Source organism: Lactuca serriola, chromosome 5 (assembly GCF_051521515.1).
Source record: "Lactuca serriola cultivar US96UC23 chromosome 5, Lser_US96UC23_V15, whole genome shotgun sequence".
Taxonomy (NCBI): Eukaryota; Viridiplantae; Streptophyta; class Magnoliopsida; order Asterales; family Asteraceae; genus Lactuca; species Lactuca serriola.
In genome coordinates, this window is record NC_136412.1 from 56,403,106 (window position 1) to 56,427,960 (window position 24,855).

At 36.4% G+C, this 24,855-nt stretch overlaps 2 protein-coding genes across 4 annotated transcripts; both read left to right on the forward strand.

The window, feature by feature from the left end:
* Positions 1-6,550: 6,550 nt before the first annotated feature.
* LOC145052503 (BED zinc finger and hAT dimerization domain-containing protein) lies at positions 6,551-10,776 on the forward strand. Of its 2 annotated transcripts, none has more exons than XM_079000325.1 (6): positions 6,551-6,849; positions 6,933-7,022; positions 7,929-8,001; positions 8,481-8,696; positions 8,771-9,642; positions 9,735-10,776. In XM_079000325.1, the coding sequence occupies exons 2-6, from the start codon at positions 7,011-7,013 to the stop codon at positions 10,638-10,640; spliced, it is 2,079 nt and encodes a 692-aa protein (XP_078856451.1). In that variant the 5' UTR covers positions 6,551-6,849; positions 6,933-7,010; the 3' UTR covers positions 10,641-10,776. The 2 variants fall into 2 exon arrangements, with proteins under 2 accessions (XP_078856451.1, XP_078856452.1); XM_079000326.1 differs by having other exon boundaries at positions 6,953-7,022.
* Positions 10,777-12,613: 1,837 nt separating this feature from the next.
* Positions 12,614-16,097, forward strand: LOC145052504 (uncharacterized). Of its 2 annotated transcripts, none has more exons than XM_079000328.1 (7): positions 12,614-13,294; positions 13,603-13,731; positions 13,805-14,178; positions 14,252-14,996; positions 15,460-15,553; positions 15,660-15,714; positions 15,823-16,097. In XM_079000328.1, the coding sequence occupies exons 1-7, from the start codon at positions 12,844-12,846 to the stop codon at positions 15,883-15,885; spliced, it is 1,911 nt and encodes a 636-aa protein (XP_078856454.1). In that variant the 5' UTR covers positions 12,614-12,843; the 3' UTR covers positions 15,886-16,097. The 2 variants fall into 2 exon arrangements, with proteins under 2 accessions (XP_078856454.1, XP_078856455.1); XM_079000329.1 differs by having other exon boundaries at positions 13,808-14,178.
* Positions 16,098-24,855: the final 8,758 nt, after the last annotated feature.

The window sequence follows — 24,855 nt, forward strand, 5'->3', positions numbered from 1 at the left end:
ATCATTTCTAGGCTCATAAAGAATGAGATTATATAACATGGGCCCAAAATATATGTAAAAGGACAACTAAGGCCTATTTCACATGTATGGTATTTACAGGCCCAAATAGCATGCAAGTAGTATCCAAGGTCCGTCGAGCATGTAAATGGGTCAGCAAGGCCCAATAAACATATATAGAGTATTCAGGACCTATCAAGCATATAAATGAGTCATTAAGGCCCAATAACATGAGAATAACATAATTAGCCCGTTTGTCATATTATTGCATTGTTCTAGTTCCATTATTTTCCGAAATGACATAAAAGGCCCACTTTTTGTAAAAATAACCTTTTTTACTCACTTTTGTCAAAAATATCATTTTTGGGCTTGATCTTTATAAAAATGTGCATTTTCGGCCCATTATAGGTAAATCCATCTTTTTGGCCCAAATTTTAATAATTTCACATTTTAAAACCCCTCTTATAAAATATTTACATTTTTGGTACAACTTTCTTGAACATGACATTTAAGCCCATAAAAGTCCAAATATGGCCCATTTATGAAAATGTTTACATTTTTAGTCCTTGTAGGGTCTCAAATATTGCAACTAACCATGTTTAGCAAAAAATAATCCCTTTTACCCCTAAAAACCGTGAGTTGCATAATTAAGACCCATCTTTTATGAAAATTGGCATATTTGGCCCATTAAAACCGTAAAGGCCCATATAGAAGCCCATTTGTGAAAATTTTGCACTTTTGGCCCTTCTAAGACCATGAATGTCACAAAGATCGATTTTGATTTAAAAATGACTCTTTTGGTCCTCTCAAAACCGTGATTTACATAAGAACCTCACCTTTTGTATATTTTGTCAAAAATGGCCCTTTATACAATTTTGGTTAGTTTTCACACATTCTTAGCTTGTTTAATCCTTTTTTCATCACATAGTATGTCACACAAGATGGTTTAGTTTACAAACATCACCAAATATGGTGGATATTTCAAATTTGGTAAAGATCTAGTATGTTTTCATAACATAAACACAACATATAACTTGAAAATGCACATATGCATGCATAAACACATAGATCTACACAAAACAACTTGTATTCTCCCCCCAAAACATAGTGAAAACCAAAAATAAGGGGTATGAACTCACATTGCTTTGAAGGTTTTGGTTTTTGATGAAGAATGGATGAGATCTCGGCCCTAGTAAGCTTCTTGAGTGAAGTTTTCGAACTTAGGAAGTTCTAGGAAGCAAGAATCACGAAAACATGTGTTTATGAGGAGTGATTTAGCTTAAAAATGAAGTAAATTAACTTGAGTTTACATGATATTACCACAAGTGTAAAGCTTGAAGTGATCTTCTTGAAAACCACACAATACTCACGAATTTTTGGGAGTGAAGATGAGAGAATTTTAGATGGCCTTGAGAGGAATTTAGTAGTGTTTGAAGTGTGAATGAAAAGTGGTGAGTAAGGAGAAGCTTGGTCGAAAATAAGAAGAGAAGGAAGTGAAGAGAGAGATGTGATGGATTATGCATGGAAACATGGGATTTCTTGATACATGAGGGATAAAATGCCTAGATAACCTCTACTCCATAGTGAGGTGTCAAGTTTTGATTTGAATTAATCTCTTTTTTATATGTATAGCCGAGAATGGGGAAAGGAAAGATAATGAAAGATTTTGGGCCTTTTCTTGATTTAGTTCGAAATTATGAGGCCCAAGATGAAGGTTTTCGGCCCATTGGGCCCTTATGAGGGTTCACAGCCCAATAGTGATAAGGAAAAAGGATTTACAGCCCAATGAAGCCCAAGAAGATAGTTTACGACCCATTAGGGCTTATGAAACCATTTACGGCCCATTAAGGCCCGTGATGACAAGGTGAGTCATTTTAGGCCCAATAAGTCCCTTGGGAAGTCTTATGGCCCCAAATTGCTATTATTTAATGAATATGGGTCCAATTAGGGTTCATATAAGGATTCTTGACCCAAAATACTCAAATCGAGAGTTTATTGGCCCATTAGGCCCCAAATATACGACTCCTGGTCCATCTTGGGTTTGAATCGAGATATTAGGGTTTCAAACTAAAACTTAAGTATATGAGATGTGTTGATTTAGGTTTTGGACCTCACTCAAGAGTTTTGATTCAAATGATTGATTTAGAATTAACATAGTACTTGACATTAGCTTAGATTATAGGTTATACAAGAGTTGATCTTTACAAGAGGACATAACTTCGTAGCTAAAAATACTAGTTGTGACAATTTTATAGGCAATTTCCTTATACCCCCATTATAGACTAGCTTCGTGAATGAAGCGTACTAGCGGTTTGACTAACTTATTCTTATACATATAATAATTATTAAAACTTTTGATTATATAGTATAAGGTGTATTTTAAAACTTGTTCAAACTACTAGGTTTATATTTAAATTTCAAAAATTAAATAATAAATTTAAAATTTAAAATTAAACCAAATGATTTAATAATTATCTATTAATTAACATTCAATTAATTATATTAAATCAAATAATGATTATCCAATTAAATTAATAAACTAATTTAATCCTAATCCTTATACGCCTAAATTTTCGAAAAACAGGTATAAGATTTATCTAATTTTAATTATCCCTTTTTTAGGCAAGTAAAATGATAATGACCAAAATTTAAAAATCCGTAACCACCTAGCAATTTTCGAAAATAGCTTGGGGAGGAAGGTAAGGGTTTCAAACACTTACCTAAATTTCGATTTTCTTGGGGAGGAGAGTTAGGGTTTCAAAACCCTAACCCTAATTTTGAAACTTAGGGGGCAAGAAACCCTAATACAATTTCGAAATTTATGGCCTTATATGGTTCAATTGCCATAAACCCTAATTTGATCAAATCAACAATTATAGCAAATTCAATTGAAAACAAACCTAATACTTTAATACAACTGATGGGTTTTAGGCATAACAAAACAATTGAAAACAAACCTATTGAACCTATGACTATGAATATCGAAACTAAAAACCCTAGGTAATTTTCGAAATTACTAAATGATAAGGTTTAGGGTTACAAACCTTTTAGTTGTTATAGTAAACAACTATAAATCCTCTTATTGATCTTTTGGAAGCAAACACCACAAACGTCATGCCTCTAATGGTTCATACCCAACACAAGCAAGAAATAGATTATGGAGAGAGGAGGGAGGAGGGAGGATGGAATAATTTCGGCCTAGCTCTCTAAAGGTATGAGTGGCTGAAATTGCTAAGGGTTGGGTTCCTTATATAGTGCAACCTGGAAACCGTAGATAAGCCGAAAACCAATATAATATTATTTTGAATTGGTAATTATCTAGCTTCATAATTATCCTCCAATGATAATTCTAGAACCCTAAAGGCCTCATAAAAACCGTCCAAGCCTCTAGGAATGTTCTAGAGTGCCTCTTGTTCAACTATTAAACAATTATACTTTAATCCCTGTATTTTTAATTAATTCCATTAATCCTAAAATTAATTCAAATTAATTTCTGATTAATTATTAATTAAATATTACTATTTCTAATTAATATATTATTCTCATAATATACTAATAAATTGTTTATTTCAATTTATTAATCAAATAATAAATCAATCTCTCTCTCCAAAATCATCCTGTCCGGTTGCTAGGTTTTAGGGCAACCCAAAGGACTGTGCTACTATCAATTCAAGTTTATATCGATTATGGTTATGGGCTTAGACACCTAATCCAACATTTAAGAGGGAAAACTGTGTGTACGTTGGGCGTATCGAAGGGTGCGTTGCACATACACATGTTGAGCCCCGATGCCTCAGACCACGAGTACGCCCCGCGTACGAGGCCTCCGTTAACTCGGCTGAGTTAACTCAGATGGGTTGAATCGGTTAGGTTGACTCAGTGGATTTTTCTGATTTTGACCGGTTTGGACCAATGGTATTTTGGGTATTTTGAGTTATAAATTAAGATTAGGTCCTTGGTTTTGGTTAGGTGATCGTTAAGCCAATTTTTCGGGACTGAGATTTATCCAGCATGTATTCCGACCGAGCGGTGTATTTTCCTCACTGTGCTTATGGTTCGAATACACCAATGCCGACCTAGTAGATTACGTATCCTAGTTTAGGATGTTACTATGTTATAGTGATATATTAAGATCTGCATGTTTATCTATTTGCTGTTATATGTTTATTTGTCATAAATATGTCGACATAATATGGTTGAGTTGAGGTAGTACTGCTTTGTGCGGTAGCCAACAAACCCGGGAGCAAGCTAGGCATAAGACGTGGGCCTAAAGAGCAAGCCAGACTTGTGTTGTGGCTTGGGAGCAAGCCATATATGAGCTGTGGGCCTGAAGGGCAAGCCATACTCATATTGTGGGCTCAAGGGTAATCCACTCTTTTAGATATGGACCCAATATATGTTGTTATTTGTATATGTGTGTTGGTACATTGGGCTCTGACTTATAATTTTTAGTTTATCGTTTCAGGTACTTATGAGGATCGTGGGAAAGCAAATGCGTGATCGTACACAACTTCCTGTTTTATGTCATTGGGTTTTGGGAAAACTCAAATTTGAAATAATGCTTTTAAAACAATGACTCTTTTTGTAAACAATGTTGATTAATGGTTGATTTTGAAAATTTTAAATTTCTTTGAATTTTGGAGTGCTACAAAAACCTTCGGTTCCGCGAACTCAAGATCCAACAACTGAAGATCCCCATAGTTATAGCTCATTTACATATATGCCAGATTATAAGAGAACTAATATGTTTGATTTAAACCATGAACCAAACATGCATAACACGTATTGTCCCTGTGAAACTTCAATGTTCAACCAGGAACCAAAGAGACGCAACACGTATTTGCACCTAGAAACTTCAATGTTCAACCAGGAATCAGAAAGACACAACACATATTTTCCTAGGAAACTTCAATGTTTAACAATGAACCAAAAAGACACAACACATATTTACCCCGATAATCTTCAATGTTCAACCGGGAACCAAAGAGTCACAACACATTTTTTCCACGTGAACCTTCAATGTTTAATCAGGAAAAAACACGTCATAGACCCTACTTCAACCATGCACTTATGAATGGAATCACACGTGAATGTCAACCATACATACCACACATAGAAAATGTGGAAGGAGATGTAAATTGTGGATTCTGGGCAGTAGTTATTTCTATTGGTTTTGGTGAAGATTATTGGCTTCAAATTCGGTTGGACTTACGGAAAGAGGTATTAAGTCACCTCATAAAGTACAAAAATATTTTTAGCGATAATGAGCTATTTTCTCTTAATCAATCATTGAATTTCTATGAATCACCCACGATTGGATGCTGGTTTTCTAATTGCTAACAATTACGATGTAATTGTTTATTTCTTAAGCAAACTAGACTCTTCAACATGCTTCTCGCTTTGGGTGGTCCAGAACACTACCCAAATCATAGAGCTATTGCTATTGCACTCGTTTACGGTAATCATTATATGAAAGTTGATTTACAGGAAGGGTATCCAATGCTTATCGTTTTTCCATGTTGGGTTTCTCACTATTCACTATATGCTATTGGATGAGAATCTTTGTATAATACTAGACTACATACATGTTGTTAGATGAGAATCTTTGTATACTGTTAGACTAAATGCATATTTTCAACCAAATAGACCACAAAATAATCGTGATATATACATTGTTATCGTATTAGTTTATTAAAAAAATAAGTTATAATTTATTTACTATTATTAATTTTTGAATCATTTTTTAATGTTTTCCACATTTCATTGTTAATTCTATTATTATATTAACGGATGAAAAGGTAATAAAACATAATCTAAACCCATTAGACCATATACGTGGACCATATATTAATGAATTTATATGTCAATTTAATATTAGTGAATTTAATAACAAACCAACATTTACGTAAGTCATAATCTAAACCCACTAAATAATACTATGTTAAGTTTAATATAAAAACAAAAAATAATCAAAAAGTAAAAATCATATGTCAATTCTAATATAAAAATAAAATATGAACACAATGTACATAAAAAAAGTAACATATATATAATCCGAACGAAATAGTCTGAATGAACAAAAGAAAAAAAATTTAATAGTATTAATAACCATAATAATCATATTTATTTAATAAAAATATTAAAAAAAAAAATAACTTGTACCAAAATCACTACAAAGAATAACACAAAGATAATACAAACGAAGTAGTCCCAAAGAACAAAAAATTATTTTCAAAATATTAATAACCATATATATTTAATAAAAATATTAAAAAAAAAAACAAAAAGAAAAAAAAAACAACTACAAAACAAAATATCAAATCAATGCATCAAAATACTACGTAAAGAAAACCTTTTCAAAAATTGCCTTGCTTTTTTTTTTAATGAGAATGACGTTTCCAATTTTCTTTTTACAAATATATATGTATTGTTTGAAATGACAAATTTTCAAATAAAAAATAAATATTTTGAAAAACATCCTAAAATTTACAAAGGAGTATAACAATATTTAGTGAACGAGAAATAAAGTTAAAGTAAATGCCATTCTATGGGGTAGAGATGTAAATTGGCATTGAATTGGGAGAGAGAAAGAGCGAGAGATCCTACGGCTCTGCTAAGCCTCGCTCGACTCCATCGCCTTTATCGCTTCTCTTTTTCTCCGCCTTTTCCCCCTTCTTGCCTGTACTCTAAGCTCGGCTCCGATCCGGCTAAGATCCAGCTCCCACCATTTTCTCTCCTGTTCGATCTCCCTCCTTTCTGCTTTGCAAACCCACACAGACTGACAGACTTACAGTCAGTATGCATCTTTGCCTTTTGAAACATAGTTAGATGTAGGACATTCAAATCTCTCATGTGTGAGTTCAATCCACTCGACCCTTTTACGTTTTCCTTGCTCGATTTGTGTATTTTGTGTAATTTAGAGCATTTTTTTACAGTTTGATTTTGCTGATTGAAGTTTGCTTAGGTCGAGAGTGAAGCCCCAAAAAAAGTTGTTGGCGCTTTCTTGACTTTTCATGCAGTTTGGGGTAAATTTCTACTGAATTTGTTGATTGAGTTCCTGTGAAATTGGATTATTTCATCAGTCTAGTTTGTTTTTCTGTGTGAAGCTACTTGGATTCTTAAATTTGTTATAGTACATCTATCAATTTTTATGACTGTTGACTGTTGATTATTTCTGTTACTCAATAGTGTTCATGTACACCCCTGAGACACAATATTTGAAGTTTTAATATGCAGAAATGAATATATTGTTAAACCCTAATTCGTTTGATTATGCAAAATTTCTCCATCTATGCAATATCATACTTGTTTCTTTCCATAACATATAAGACCATGAAATGCATGTGTGTTGACATCCGATTATAGCACATTATGGTATGATGTAACTAAGAATTCGGGCAATGTAGCATATGAGAAATGTTTTATGAAAAGAACTTGATGGAAAATGTTTGCTAATGGGTTCATATGTGGAAAGTGTTATGGAAATATTGTGCATCTAAGGGGTTGTTTTGATGTGTGTTTTCAAAGTGATCATTGCTACTCAAAGAATCAGAATCAAAATTACATAATCAGTTAATGGAAGTTAAAGATAATTAGGTAAGTTTACATTTATCTAACAGAATAGTCATTTTTAAATCGATCTTTGTCTATTTATCCTATTCTGATTATATATAGTACAAATTTTATAACCATATATCAAAGGCTCTGAACTGAAACAATCACTTTAGATGCACATCCAAACACCCTCTAGAAAGAGGATTTTTCTAGTAGCACTTTTGTGTTTGCATTAGTAGGTATGAAATTTGAAAATTAGTTTTAGTTGATTTCATTTGCTTATGAATTAAAGTTTCTTGTTATTTAAGATTCTTTTTGGTTGCATGTTTTACTAAATCTAACATGTGAACTTTCTTTATTTCATATTATTGCTCCAGGCAGGTGTAGTTGGTGACAAATCTGGAGTCTTGATGGATTGGAACGTAAGCACTGAATACAAAAATTTAAAAGGTACTTACTTGATTTCTTGCCATATATAATTATTTTTATTATTGAACTTGATTGGAATCAAATGAGAGGTAAGTTGTGAAAAAAATGAAAATTCAGATGCTTTAACTTAATGACCTTATGGGTAGGCACTTAATATGGACAATTATACATAGTTGTTTCATTTCGACTTAATCTGGACAAAATGACTTAATGGGTTAAGCCAAAAAACGCGTATTAATGCATTACATATTTCTCTTTCTTCTTTTTTCCCTCTAAACTCCTCTCACGTTAAAAAAATGTTAAAAATGATGAAGATTGTGAAATATCGTTTTAGAAATATACGGTAAATTGGTCATTTAGTATCATTCAGACGACTTATTCAGTCCAAAATTATGTATACAACACTTTATGTAGAAAGAATGACATCTATATCTAATTATCTAAACTCTTGGTTTATTGATTACAATGATATTATTTTTTTTATTGTTTTCTTAAAATAGATATGGAACCAAAATCTGTGATGGATGTGGCACTCATTCCAAACATGGAACCAATAGATGTTACACCAGGTACCTCTGACAAAGGAAACAATTCAACAAAACCAAGAAAGAAGACCATGACTTCAGTTTACCTCAAATTCTTTGAAACAACACCCGATGGCAAGAATCGTAAGTGCAAATTTTGTGGACAAATCTATTCAATTTCTACAGCCACAGGTACTTAAACTACTTACTTCATCTACAAGTTAATATATTTCTTGTATGTTTAACATTTTTCTTTATTGTTGAAGGCAATTTGGGGAGACACCTCAGCAATCGTCATCCAGGGTATGATAAGTTAGATGATAGCATCTCCACCCCAGGCTCACAAGCAATAATTGTCATCAAGAAGCCTCAAACCCAACCCAAAACATCTCACATTGAACCCGAACATCTCAACTGGCTCCTCATAAAATGGCTCATTTTAGCATCTTTGCCACCTTCCACATTCGAAGAAAAATGGCTATCCAACTCCTTTAAATTCCTCAGTCCACCTGTCCAAATCTGGCCCACCGAAAAGTTCCAAGCAGTACTCCACGAAGTTTTCAGAAGCATGCGCGACGACATACGGTGCATGTTAGAAAACGTCTCTTCGAAAGTATCGATAACCCTAGATTTTTGGACTTCGTATCAACAGATTTTTTACATGAGTGTTACTTGTCAATGGATTGACGAGTCTTGGTCTTTCCGGAAGTTTCTTTTAGATATATCTCGGGTTCCTTCACCTTGTGGAAGTGCAGAGATATATCACACGCTAATCAAAGTGTTGAAGTTTTATAACTTGGAAACTAGGGTTCTTTCGTGTACTCATGATAATAGTACGAATGCTGTTCTTGCATGTCATACTCTTAAAGAGGATCTCGATAGCCAAAAAGCCAACCCGTTTTGCTACGTTCCTTGTGCTGCTCGGACTTTGAATTCTATTATAGATGACAGTTTGCGATCGACCAAATTAGTGATTTCAAAGATTCGGGAGTTTGCATTGGAGATGAATTCATCATCTGAGATGATGGAGGAATTTATTCAGTTTACAACAACTTATCAAGAAGGGAATTGGAAGTTTCCACTTGATGTTTCTTCCCGATGGAGTGGCACTTACCAAATGCTTGATATTGTTCGTAAGGTATAACACATAATCAAAAAAAAAAAAATCATGGTAAAAGAGTAAAGCATTTAATTATTTTTTTCTTTTTCTTATTAAATAATCTTATCTAGGCAGGTAGATCTATGGAAACTTTAATTCGAAAGTATGAAGAAACACATGGTCGATTACTGTTAAATTCAGCTGAGAAAAACGCAATCAATATCATGCATTCGTATCTCGAGCCTTTCTACAAGACCACAAACGACATATGCACGAATCGCCTACCAACTCTCGGACTCGTTCTCTTCTTCATGGACCACATTTCCGAGACCATAACCGCCTGCCGAGAGTCCCGCCACACCCCCGATTGGCTGAAAAACGCGGCGGTTGACATGGCGGCAAAAGTCCGAAGCTACAACGATCAGGTCTCGAATATTTTCACATACATGACCGCGATTCTCGATCCCCGAATCAAAATCGAACTCATTCCCGAAAGTCTTAATTTAGAAAACTATCTCGAAGAAGCAAGGAGCCATTTCGTGAGAAATTACTCAACTACCCATTTCGCGTCTGTCACGGTGGCGTATGGGAGTAATCAAGAATTAGAGGATGGAGGAGGGGTAAATGTGTCTTTTGCGGAGGAAATTGCGCGGAAAAGACGGAGGGCGAGTATGGGGACGGCGACGGATGAATTGACACAGTATTTGTCGGAACCGCCGGCTCCGATTCCGATCGATGTGTTGGAGTGGTGGAAGGTGAACAGCAGTCGGTATCCGCGGTTGTCGGTGATGGCGCGTGATTTCTTGGCGGTGCAGGCGGCGGCGGTGGTGCCGGAGGATTTGTTTTGTAGTAAAGGGGATGAGGTGGAGAGGCAAAAGGTGTCGCTTCCGTATTCGAGTATGCAAGCGATTCTTTGTGTTAGGTCGTGGACGGAAAGTGGGATGAAGTTGAAATATAAGTCGACGGAGATTGATTATGAGAGGCTGATGGAGTTGGTAGAGAATGGGGGTGGTGGTTTTGAGAAGAAACAGAAATGAGATTGATGGGAGGAAGGGGTAGGATTGTAATTTGGAGAGGGGTTTGAGTTTGTTTGTGTGTTGGTGTATATTTAGGTCTTGTAGTTTGTGGATGTACAGATTACAGTGGATAATGATTCTAACCCATTTGTTACCATTTGCCTTTTACAACACCACATTTAAGGCTGAGCAGCTAACTTATTTTTGAGTTTCTTTTAAGTTAGCTAGCTTCTTTTTTTTTTTTTTTTTTTTTTTTTTTTAATTAGTTTTTTTTTGTCATAAAAAGTTGTTTAGATTAGTCTTTCAGAAGTTTTTAATTTTTTTTTTTAAAATATATCTTTAAATAATTATAGAAACATATATATATATATATATATATATATATATATATATATATATATATATATATTAAATATCTTTTATATTATTTTATATCTTTCAATTTGTTTATCAGTAGTTTTTTTATCAAATGTTAATTTATTTTAGTAGCTATCATTTCAAATAGTATATCAAATCTAGCCTACCATGCAACCTTTATTTGTAACAAGATAACAACATTTGACACTAGAAAATATTTTGTAACTTTTTCAAGATAGCTGAATAGAAAGGCAACCAACTTTGATCGTTGCTATTAGTCTACTTTTTAAAGGTAACCAATTTTGATCGTTGCTATTAGTCTACTTTTTAAATTCTAGACAACACTCTTTTGGATGTTGAAAACAATTTTAGTAATTTTTTGTTTATAATTAAATTAAGTTGTATAATCATAATTTTTATTATGTAATGGTCGGTATAAGTTCAAATATATAATTTAAACTATATATAATAATAATAATAATAATAATAATAATAATAATAATCTGTTTTGGTTCATATTTCAAACATGATATATTTTTAGTCTCAAAACCGATGACTTTTTTTTTATATCATCTACTCTAATAAATTAATGTTTTTTTGTCATTTGTCACACTCTCATTCAATTTGTCAAATGTTATTTTGTGCTTATTTTGAATTTATTTTTTTTCTATGTCATTTTATGAGTTTTTTCTATTTTATTAAATTTCACATAATATTTAATGTAATAATTGTAATAAATGTAGTAATACATAAATATCAGTTTTATTAATAACTTACCTTTTAATTTCAAAATTTTCAAGATTAAAGCTTATTAGTTTCTTTTGTTTATTTATGTAAATTATTTGTTTAAATTTAAAAGTTACATTTTCATTATAATAATTCATTATTTTTTTCTTATTTTATTATAAATTTAAAGTTTTCAAATATTTAGACTTTTATATTTAATGTTTTTTTTTTAAATTAACCCATATAATACATGAGTTTCACAACTAGTTATAAAATACAGTTAAATTCTTTACATTGTTATAAAGTACTTACCGAGTTAAACAAAAAATCTTTGCAACCGATATATTTGAGGGGTTTTTATAATACCATTAATATATAATATTTTATCTACACATATAAATGAAACATAAATATATTCTTTCTATTAATAACAATATCAAAAAATCTATCTAATAAATAAAGATCTTTTTGACATATTGTTACATTCTTATTTATTTTGCCACATTAATTTTATGGTTATTTTAAATTAACTTTTATTTCACATATCATTTTATGGTTTTTCTATTTTATTAAATTCCATATATTATCTAATAATAAATGCATATCAATTTAATTAATAAATTTTCCTTATAATTTCAAAATTACTAAATTAAAGTTTCATTAATTTCATTTATTTATATATCTAAATTATTTGCTTAAATTTAAAAGAGAAAAAAAATACTTTAATTTTTATAATTCAATATTTTTATAATTTTCTTATAAGTTTAAAATTTTCAAATATTTTAAATTTTATATTAATTTTTTTTAAAATAAACCCAATTATACATAAACAAAATTCAAAGCTGAAGGAAAAAATTAAACGGGCCCAAAGTGATGAATGATATAACAAAAAACACACCATTTGTGATTTACTTTATGCTATATCTTATTAGAAAAACGAAAAACCCGACAAGTAACAGTTCCCTGCAAATCGTAAAAAACCCTCGTATTCAAAACCTCCGATTTTGATTCACCAATCAAGTTTCAGCCTTTCTGCCACTAGTTCTTCATCCCAATTTCACAATTCTACAGTAAACTGTTGATGGAAATTATACCATCGGATCACCACAGCTGCCGCCGTCGTACCAACTGATAATCGCCGATGGACCCTCGCCGACCGTCCCGGGTGATCGATCCCAAAGTCCGGAAGGTCGGTTTCTTCACCCCTGGCCCACCCCCAGACCGCACCCAATCGGGTCCGGCCGCCACCCCTCCCACCCAGTCTCCTGTCTCTAATACCCTTTCTCCCGTTATGATTCCACCTGCTCGCCATGCGTCTGACAACTTATCTCGCGCAGTTGGCATGCCCGTTCCTGCTGGTCTTCAATTGCATGCCCATCCGCCGGTAGATAGCTTGCAAGTTGGGAGCTATACCTTGTCTGATTCCGTTCTCAGCCCTTCTCCTACTCAATCGCCGTCGAGCCGCGTTGGACTTGATGGAGAATTTTCCGAGGATTCTGTTAACTGGATGAAGCGGAGCAATTCTGGAAAATTCGCGGCTGTTCTTCCCACAGGCCGTGACTTCACACAATCAATCGAAGCATCTATCGATGGTAGTAAATCAATTCCACTACTTTTGAAATCAATATTACTTATCTTGTTAAATTTTTTATAGTGGTGTGATTGTCTCACAAAGCTGTGTTTATATAAGGGCTTATCATTACTTGTTCACTGAACTGCCAAATCTCATTGATTCATTGTTCCCCACACAACCAAAGCAATGCACATATTTCACATAGTGTCTGCTTTCCATCAATGTTTGCCACACAAGTTTGTTTACAGCTCATATATTATGTGACAGGATCAAAATCCATTTTGTTACCCAAGATCTGAAAATTGCCTTTTAATTTTCATTTTGCAGAAAATAGTGGAGACCTTGTTGCTGAATTGCCATTGCAAAAAAATCCAAAACCACTAAAGTCAAAAACAACAAAGGCTGAGAGACGTGCTTTACAGGAGGCTCAACGAGCTGCAAAAGCTACTGCCAAAGGTTTTATCACATCATCATCATCATCATCATTATGATTATTTCTTATTATAATTTGTGGTTGATGTGTTTTTAGTAGGTGAGGGAAGTAAGTCTGTTGCTACTTCTGCCACATCAGCGCCAGCACAAACAAGTAAACCAGTAAGACAGCCTAATCAGAAAAAAGAGAGTGGTCCACTTTTGGTTTCTTCAACATTAGTTAATGAGAAGAAAGGGAGTGAGAAAGCAGTAGAGAAAGATAGAAAAAAAGAAATGCCACCTCCACGAATGCAATTTGATGACAAGAATCGTGTTGAAAAAGCTAAAAAGAGGTCAGTGGTCAAACAGACTGAAGCTAGAAACAGAGTCGAATTGTTTAGGCATTTACCACAATATGAACGAGGAAATCAGCTTTCTGATCTTGAATCCAAGTTTTTCCAACTCGATCATGTGCATCCTGCTGTTTACAAGGTATGCAGCTAATTTTCTTCATTACAAGAAGTCATCAAGTGTCTAATAATTATATAATATCTTTTTTTCTTAGGTTGGTTTACAATTTTTAACTGGGGACATAATGTGGAGCAATACCCGTTGCATCGCAATGCTACAAGCATTTCAAAAAGTCATAGAAGACTACACAACACCACCTGAAAAAATCCTAACCAGAGACCTAACCTCAAAACTCAACAGTTCAGTCTCATTTCTAATCGAATGCCGACCCCTTTCAATCAGTATGGGAAACGCAATCCGTTTCCTAAAAGCCCGAATTACCAAAATACCCCTAACCCAAACCGAATCAGAAGCAAAAATCTCTTTATGTTCAGACATCGATCGTTACATAAACGAAAAGATAGTTCTTGCAGACAAAGTAATCGTCGGGCACGCGGTTACCAAAATCCGCGATGGTGATGTTCTTCTCACATACGGTTCATCGTCTCTCATTGAAATGGTTTTATTGCATGCTCATGAACTTAGGAGGCAATTTAGGGTTGTGATAGTTGATTCGCGTCCGAATCTTGAAGGGAGAGTTTTGCTTAGAAAGTTGGTTGAAAAGGGGTTGAGTTGTACGTATACGCATATAAACGCGGTTTCGTATATAATGCATGAAGTTACGAGGGTTTTTGTTGGGGCGGCTTCTGTGTTGGCTAATGGAACGATATATTCGACGGTTGGCACTGCTTGTATTGCCATGGTTGCTCATGCGTATCATGTCCCGGTTTTGGTTTGTTGTGAATCGTATAAGTTTCATGAAAGGGTGCAACTTGATTCCATTTGTTCAAATGAATTAGGTATGCTTGCTTTTTACTCGACACTGTGTTTAATATGCATTGGATTGGGACTGAGACCGAGACTGAGACTGATGTCAGTGTGACAAAAATTATTATTTTTTTCCATCCAAAAAGTTGGAACATGATGGGACATGGACTCGCTCTAGATCTCTCGTCTGTGCAAAAGACGAAAATATCCTTGTCATCCTCTTCGTCAAAAATAGCCTTAGAAAGTTTGTCCAGTCATGTCCAGTTTTATCCAATGTAACGATAAAACTGGACTATAGGGCTGTATTTGATGACGAGGATGACAAGGGCATTTTTGTCTTTTGCACAGACGAGAGATTGGGAGCGAGTCCATGTTCCACCTTTTTGGATGGAAGAAAAATTGTAATTTTTGTCTCATTGACATAATGCATGCCAAACACAGTATAACATTTGTGGGACATTTTTTTTTATGTTTTGCATCTGTAAATGTTTACAGGTGATCCTGATGTGATAGCTAAGGTTCCTGGAAGAAGAGATAATTGTTTGGATGATTGGGCTAGCAAGGAAGGCCTTCAACTTCTGAATTTGGCGTGAGTGTACAAAAAAATTCTAGTTGAAATAAAGTGAAGTTATCTATCATTCTATATTGTTAACAGCTAATGATTTTGATTATGTGCAATTAATTAATTGTAACAGGTACGATGTGACTCCTGCTGATTATGTGTCGATGATAGTCACCGAACATGGCATGGTAAGTCAATCCACATCTATGCCTTTGTGGCATCTTGAGTTTGTTTGATTGGAATTACTTTATACATTTAATTTCAGATTTAATTTGTATGGATAAATCATATTTCAGATCCCACCCACAAGCGTGCCTGTGATTGTGCGGGAGTATGGGCGAGAGCATATACTGATATAATACAAGAATTGAGTGTTTTTGTTTATGAATGATTCTTTGTGGATTTTTGCAAACATGGTAATTGTGTGGTATGTAATATGGTTTTTGTAGACTATAAAGTTTTTTTTTGACTCCCTGGTTGTGGGACGGGAGCATACAAAGATAGGAAAATAAGTTATGTAATGGAGTACATACACTCTTATTATGATTCGTTTAGCCGAAAATTTTGGAAATAGGTTGTTCATCTACTGATTGAGTAAGTCTATTTTTGATGAGGTTTTTGTTGTATTTTGTTATACATCATTCAATGTGGCTGCTAAGCTGAACATGTTTGGTGTTTTGTTGTTGATTTCATAAAGGTTGTGTTTGTTACATGTGACTAGGTGTATAGGACATTGACAAACTTTTCTTATGGGCTATTTTCATTAGTGAGAATTTAGGACCTAAGGTGTAGTACTTGGAGGGTTAGAAATAGGCAATGGAAAATATTCTTCTGGTATATCTATATTTAGTTTTTCCATATTCAATCATATTTCATTTAATTTGATCTTTACCAAACACATTCTTAAGCAGCGTCGGAGGATGCTAAAATGTCTAGCAGTAGTGGCACAAAAAAAATCTGATCAAATATAATAACATTGACATGTAAAACGGGTTCGGGTCGAGACATTAAATGGGCTAACAGTGATGGACCCGGACACGAGACATTTAATAAATGGGTTATCATAATCTAAAAGAAATGTATGTCATATTCACATAGTTTACGGAATGTTGTGGTATGGATACGCGTTTGCAGTATGCAACTTGCTAGGTCCTCGAAATTTGGTAAGACTCATTTCGGTACTCTCCGGTACGATATATCATAATAGCGGTTCTCACATTGGTATAACATGGATATAGCAGTTTTTTATACTACATAATTAAATAATAATTTTTGAATTTTTTAAAAAATGCAGAGTTTTAAATTTTTATAGAAAACATGATTTTTTAACTGTAATATATATATATATATATATATATATATATATATATATATATATATATATATATATATATATATATATATGCGCCTTGTGATGCTCCGATGGCGACACAAATGATAGGAGAACAGATTTGATGTCGATCGAACGATGGTTCAGATGGATGCTTATCGGAACTTTGTCAACCTCGATCTCGCCAAAGCTACTAGATCTGCTAGATTTTTAAGATCAGCCGCGGCTAGGGTTTTTTGTAGTGGAAGAATACGACAGTTAAGAGTAGATGTGGAGTCAACGACGTAGATCTACATGTAACACATCATATTTGCATATGATCTGGTAGAGTTTCGTGGAGATCTGAGAGAAAGAGATAAATTGGAGAGAAATCGACAAAGGCGGTAGATCCGAGATGTTGAAGGCGATTGGTGAGTTTTCCAGCAACCTAAAGTAGTAATAGATAGCAATAGATGGTGGAGAGAGATGATAACAATGGTAGGTAGCGACGACAAAGAGAGCTTGTAGATTTGATGTTGTTGGTCATCGGATCTCATAGATCTAGCGTGGTGTGTCAATCCAATACATATATGGTGGTTTTTAGTGTTTATTCTTATGGCGGAGGAGGACAAAACTGGAGGCAAATGGATGTAGTCGTTTATGCAGGTGATAGAGGTGGCAGAGGTAGCGTCGCCGACGATGGTTGTGGTGGTGGTGCCGTTGTCAGCGATGGTGGTTTGCATCATTGGTGGTAGAATCAAATAAGAAAAAAGTTTTGTCAATATCTAAGTTTAGATAAAAAAAAAGAGTATCTAATCAGATAGATTCCATAAAATGAAATATGAAATAAGGGTTATATTTTGTATTATTTAAAATCATGTCATTCCTTTTTTAGACATTGAAAAAAAATGCAATTTATAAAGTTTTTAAACATGTATTTGATAAATGGAAAATGTACCTTCAATAATAAGTTAAAAATAATGGTTTTTAGGGTTTTTAACTTTTAACGGTTCTCATTTGACCTTATATATATATATATATATATATATATATATATATATATATATATATATATATATATATATATATATATATCGACATATGTTATTCTATTCAAACTAATTATTATACATCTATCATATGCTATTAGAATTACTAAGAGAATAAGTTGTTTAACAATGCGAATACGTTCAACCTTACAATAATATCGTCATTTTCATGCATTCTCGTTAATTTTTTTTTTGTTCTCACACATCGTTTTTCACTCATTTTCATTCTGATAAAATACGACCCAATAAAACATTCTGACAGAAATGAGAATAATAATAATAAGTGTATAATAACCTTATAGACGATTTAATTAGTGAGAATGTGTGTTAATGACAATAGTTATGTAAGATTGAACGTATTTATATTATCAAACAACATATTTTCTTTATCATTCTCATAGCATACGATAGATGTACAATAATTAGTTAGAATACTTGAACCTCTCTCTCTCTCTCTCTTTCTCTCTCTCTCTCTCTAGTCTCTCTCTCTCTCTCTATATATATATATATATATATATATATATATATATATATATATAGGTTCATGTGTTTCTTACATTTATTGTGTGCTAGAATACACCAATAGGAATTTAGTAAAATTACATAATTATTTAATTAAATAAAGATAAATATTAAATGATTTTCATAATTGTATGTATATTAAATGTATCCATAATTATATCTCTCTTTTTATGGAAACTATTTAAATTCGTCATTAATGTCAGCAATAACATTTTTTCAGAATGAATTCGCATCTAGGTTTTCTTGTATGGGTTCGTGTTTATGGACTCATTAACTTAAAATACCATAAAGTTGTATGAAATATGAAGAACGAAAGTGTATTCTACTAGAATACTGTAACACCTAGAATCAGAAAGACCAAGAAAAGAAAGGAAAAACTCTAAGTCAAGAGTCAATTCGTCGAGTCCAGGGAGGAACTCAACGAGTCGGAGCGGGATCCGGGGCATAGAGTAAGTGACCGACTCGGCGAGTCGGATATTGGACTCGGCGAGTCTGGTCTGGACGAGAAAAACCCTAATCACGGGGGTTGTGCCCTATTTAAAGAACATTACATCCCTTCCCCAGCCTCTTTACCACCCTTTTGAGAGCCAGAAACCCTAAATCGTGAGTGAGAGTCCTTGGAAGCAATTTGGAGCTTAGATAAGTGGTTTTTGTGAAGAGATATTGAAGATCAAGAAGCTTGGATCAAGGGGGTTTACAGATATTTGGATTATTCTTCAGTGGGAGGTCATCTTGGAGGTAATAAGTTGTTACCTTCACCCTTTTTGCATCTAGATCTATTCTTGAATGAGATTTTGGGGCTATTTTGGTAAGATTGAGATCTATTTAGGGTTTGGGGCTTAGATTTGAGGTTGCTACTTCAGATCTAGGGTTGTGATGGTCCATAATGTCTTAAAGCAGCCCCTTTGTCTTAAACCCTAGCCCTAGAGTGTTTTGGGCCTTTAGCTCCTTGGTTTCACGTAAAGTTTGCAACTTTACATGGGGGTTAGACTTTAGAAGAGTGGATCTATGGGTTGGAGCCCCTGCATGGCTCGAAAAGCCACTATATGGATTGAGAGCTGACTAGACTCAACGAGTCACATGGGTGTACTCGGCGAGTTGTATGAACATGAGCATGGACTCGGCTAATTGAAGAACAACTCGGCGAGTCTGTTGAAGATTGCCTTGGACTCTGTGAGTCTGTTCTTGGACTCAGCGAGTCTGGTCACAGAACCTCAACCTTTTCTGGTTAAGATGCAGATCAGTGAGTTGGACAGGATGGGACTCAGAGATCATTGAACTCGACGAGTCTTGGGGTGACTCGGCGAGTTGAGTCGTATTTTGAGAGTTTCCGGTTTAAGAACTCGAAGAGTCTATGCGTTGACTCGACGAGTCGAGTCAACTGGAAGGTTGACTTTGTCCAGAGTTGACTTAGTTTGACTTCTAGAGTTCAGTTTGGATCTAAGTGTTATATTGATATTAGTAGCTTGGGGAGCTAGTGGAGCAGCGGTTCGGAGAGTTGTCAAACAGCAGCCATAGGGTTATCAGCAAAGTTCAGCAGTGTAGGTGAGTTTCCCTTTGTGTGAATGGGTCTACGGCCACAATGCCGACACATGTAGTTATGAGTAGGAAGACCCGGGGGTTAGCCCTAGGCACAGTATGCTAGTATGACATTCGGGACTAAGGTCCAATGTTAGCGGGCGGGTTCCCAAGGAATGGTTTGTATGATAGTTATACTTGTTATCTGTGTGATACATGTATGTGCCTGGTATGGAGGTGAGTGTGGGCGAGGCCCTGTATCTCACCAATAGCAGAGTGTGGACGGTGTTCCATACCTCATTAGCAGTAGAGCAAGGGTGAGGCCCAAGTTAGGAAACGAGTGAGTGTGGGCTGGGCCCGTATCTCACTGTCAGTAGGAGTGTGGACGGGGTTCCATGATTCAACAGCAGCAGGACAGGGGCGAGGCCTTAGTACAGTAATCCAGTAGAGTATGTTAGTTATGTGTTGTGATATGATTGTATGCTAGTATATGTGAGCGGGCGGGGCCCGAAGACAGGCGGGGCCTAAGGAAAACAGATTTGTACGCCGAGCGGGGCTCGAAGCCAAGCGGGGCCTGGTGGCGGACGGGGTCCGATAGCGGGCGAGGCCCAATGCAGCGGGCGGGAGCCCAGTATGTGGTTATGTGCTCAGTATTATGTATGGCATGTTTGGATTAGTAGATATGTATGGTATGCGGTAGGTTGGGGAACTCACTAAGCTTCGTGCTTATGATTTTCAGTTTTGGTTTCAGGTATTCAGTTTTCAGAAGAGGAGCTCGGGAGGGTTGTAACGCACACACCATGGCAAGTTAGCCTGGGATGTTTACTCTGATAATTAAACAAGTGTTTTGGAAATGAAACTATGATTTGTCATATAAACCCTTTCTGTATGTTTGAATGACTTAACGCTATGAATTAGTAATGTTTTTAAAAGAAATTTTTGGACTCGAAGATGTTACAAGTTGGGATCAGAGCTTTGGTTTGAGGGATCCGGGCACACTCTCGGGTATGTCTGAACTCAAACTGAGGAAGTGGTATAAAATTTTTCCAAAAGAAAAACCATATTTATAAAAGGATTTTGAGGAAAGAAAAGGGTTTTAGAAAAAAGCCAAAGGAACTTTGAAAAGAGAAAAGGGTGTGGTGCATGCAATCAGCCGAGCTCAAGTAAGTATTCCCAAATTACCCATACAAGTTTATGTTATGATATGATTATGTGATCAACATGCTAGATTTAGGGCTAAGGATCTAGGAGGATGCCTTATGTGCCTGTTATATGCGCTTATTGAGCTATATGCTAGCATTGGTTAGACAGTGGTAGGATAGCCTGTTTAGGTTATGTCTGATTATGTGAGCTTATATTGCATGCTAGTACAGATTCTTGTATTTTGATAGAACTGCTTAATTATGTTATGGTTAGATTTCCCTTTGGTCTGAATGTTGCTTGCTTTGTGCTTCCTGGGATTCTGAGTGATGAGAGTTAGCTATTAGATGAATACGTTAAGTCACATGTGACCAGGGTTGAATAATCTCAGAGTTCTGGATTTGACCCTACTGCACAGCTCTCGTTTGAGTCTAATTGTTGTAGGGACGAGTCCTTTACTTGAAGGATTATCCGAGCCTCGTCACATGTGATGGTATTCAGGTAATGGCTGATTGGCATTATGAGTAAACCTTCAGCAGCTGAGGAATGGTTGGGTCGGAGGTTTCCCTAGGATAGGCATAGGATGAGTTTAGTGTTGGGAGCAGTGGTAGTTGTGCAAGGGACTTGGTGGAGTTGAGGAAAATCTTGAGGAAAGTACGGATTGATGTGGAAGGTAGTATGGGCCCGTACTACTTAAAGTAGAGGATCTATACTCGATTCAAGAGGGGACGAGACAAAACCAAGGAACTTGTAGTGCGTGTGAGGTCCCTCGGCAATGATATGTATTTTGATGATTGTTATGGCATGTTTTCAGTATGACGATATTGCAAGATGGACCAGTGGATGAATCAAGTGTTAGAGAGGGGTCAGGCTTGGGTTCAGGGATCGAGCAGCTCGAGGAGTGGATGAGAGAGTTTGTATCAGCTGAGATTACGTGTGATATTCTTGACCAGACTCCTGTGATCTTTGGCATGGTCAAGGAGGGCATCCTAGAGATTTTGGATGAGAGGCTTGGAGCCTTTTGCACAGAGCTGATGGCTATGTTGGGAGCACGTACTTTGACTTTCTGGGAGTTCAGGGCTTGTGGAGCTCCAGATTATCATGGGTTCAGGGACCCCATTGCTAGTGGCAGATGGTTGGCTGATGCCGCCAACGCTTTTCATTCTAGCCGGTGTCCCGACGGGGACAAGGTTCGACTCGCCTCCTGTCTTCTGAAGGACAGGGCACAAGATTGGTGGGAGGAGGTTGGTCATGCTATCGGGGATGATGCCGCGTTGGACGCGATGACATGGAGTGATTTCTCGGCCAAGTTCAAGGCCGAGTTTACACTGATTATTGAGGTGTAACAGTTAGCCCGGGAGTTCCAGGATCTACAACAGACGACCGAGACGGTGGCGGAGATCACCGCCAAGTTCAGGGAGAGGACTCTTCTTGTTCCGCAGTATGTCGCGGATGAGGAGATGAAGAAGGATCAATATCACGATATGCTGAGAGACAACATCAGAGAGTTTGTGAGTCGGTCCAGCTGCAAGACGCTGGAGGATATGATTGCTCGGGCCAGGGAAAGGGAGATCGATCTGGAACACCTCGGGAAGAGGAAGCCGGAGGAGGTTCAGATATCTACAGGATCAAGCAAGAGGGCCAAGACATCAGACTCTAGATCGAGAGTTCCTCAGGACCGGGGCCGTTGTGGCAAGTGCGGCACGAGGGTGCGTGTATGAGTGGCAGCGGTGGTGATTCTGGTTGCTTCAAGTGCGGCCGGATTGGTCATTTTAGCAGAGATAGTATTGCTACCACTGTTGGGTTTTGAGCATTCTAACACTCCTAAGTGTACATGCAACCCTAAATACCTTGGATCTATGTTTTCTCTATTATACATGCAAATCTGAACTTTCCAAGGTATTCATCCTAACTAGCATAATAACATTGATTCAAATGAATATATCAAGTTAGAATTACATACCTCTTTGATGTAGATTGTCTTCATGAAGCTTGAGTGCCTAGTGCCCCAAGTGTGACACCTCAATTGGTTCACACAACACCAAATACACATGGAATAACTTGAGAGAACTTCACACTTCATGAAAATCGGCTATCCCTTTCTATATCCATAGTCGGCGGATTTTCTCCAAGAATAAGATCATTATATAGTTAGGGTTACACCATGTAAACCCTAATTATCATGGCCTTTCATTTCCATGATCCATGGGTACAAATACACCATGGAGCATCTTATGGGTTTTAGCCCAACTTGACAATCCATGGAGCATTAGCCCACTATATAAGTATGGATGATTTACACAATCAACCCATATATTTAATTAGTCTTCTTTTGATCACTTAATTAATCCTAGATTAATTCTTGATCAATACTAATTAAATAATCTTAGTAATATATATTAGAACTTATAATATATTAACAAACCTTAAGTGTTATTTCTCTCATTATAGTCTATCCAAATGCATGATGCCATGCAACCCAAATGGACCATGCCGGGTCGGGTCAAGTCTTACCAATTATAGTTATGGACTTAGACATTAATCCAACAACCACCACCCAGGGATCAGACCTGTTATGTTTCCATTGCATTCAAAGGGGACACAAGAAGGCCCAATGTCCGAGTTTGCATTAAGCAGGACAGGTGATGGCACCTGCCCCTGCAACCATGAGGATCACCGACGGCCGTCAGAGCTGAGCAGAGACGCCTGCAGTGAGGAGCAGGGCGTATCAGTTGATTTCAGATGAGGTGTGAGCAGCCCAATGTGTCAGGTACATATCTTCTTTCATTTCTCTATCAACTTATGATATGGTCTTATTGTTATGGTTCTGCATCGGTATTGATAATGATACTTTGGAATTTTGCGGCCTGCTGGTGATTGATTTATATGCCATCTACATACCTTGGATGTTAGAATGATAGTTGGAGGTCGTCTCCTTTAGAGTGGGTTACTTCGGATGCATTATCTGTAGCATGCCTGTGAGGGGCTTGTTAGTGCCTCGCTAGTTCGGGAAGGTGTCGATTGGAAATGGATCGGTTAGATCCCCAGTTGTGGTAAGTCGAGTTTTCAGTGAAGTGACCAGGGGATGGTAAGAAGAATTGGAAATTCTTCTGAGCTGTGAGATGTGAGGAGCTAGTCAAGTCGAAGTGGGGGAGAGCCATCCGTGTGGCCAAGGATAGAAGTAAGTACAAGACTGGGGTGGTTTCGCAGTCTTGATAAGGAAGGAAGTAGCTCAAGTGGCTGTTTGGATGGAGGATCAGGTTAGTTGGGAGTTGGAGAAACTTTCCAACCTTGAGTTTGTGTATTCATGTCTAGCGGGTGACTGGTTCAACCAGGTCGCAGAGCCTTCGCCAGGTGCGGGTTTAGGCGGGATATAAGACTGTGGGGGTAGCCGCAACATTCCCCAGCAGCAAGTCGTGAGGAAAGTGTCATAAGACTGTGGGTAAGCCATAGTGTTCATTAGCAGTTTAGTTCGTGGAGTGTGGGCGGAGGCCCGTATCTCCTAGATAGCACGATAGGGATCAGGAAAGGCTAAGTCATTGAGGTTTAGTATGGAGTTGGCCTTCATATACCTTGTTAGGTGAGGCCACTCGAGTATGCAGTTGGGTGAGACCCGTGGGCGAGGCCTGTATGTTAGCACCAGTATAGGTGAGACCTGGGAGCATGATTGCTCGATAGTATAGTTGGGTGAGACCCGTGAGCGAGGCTCGTGAGATTATAACAACGCAGGTGGGACCTAGTAGGGACCTTAGAGTCAAGATAGGGGATTAAGGATCCCAAGACTTGTAGCC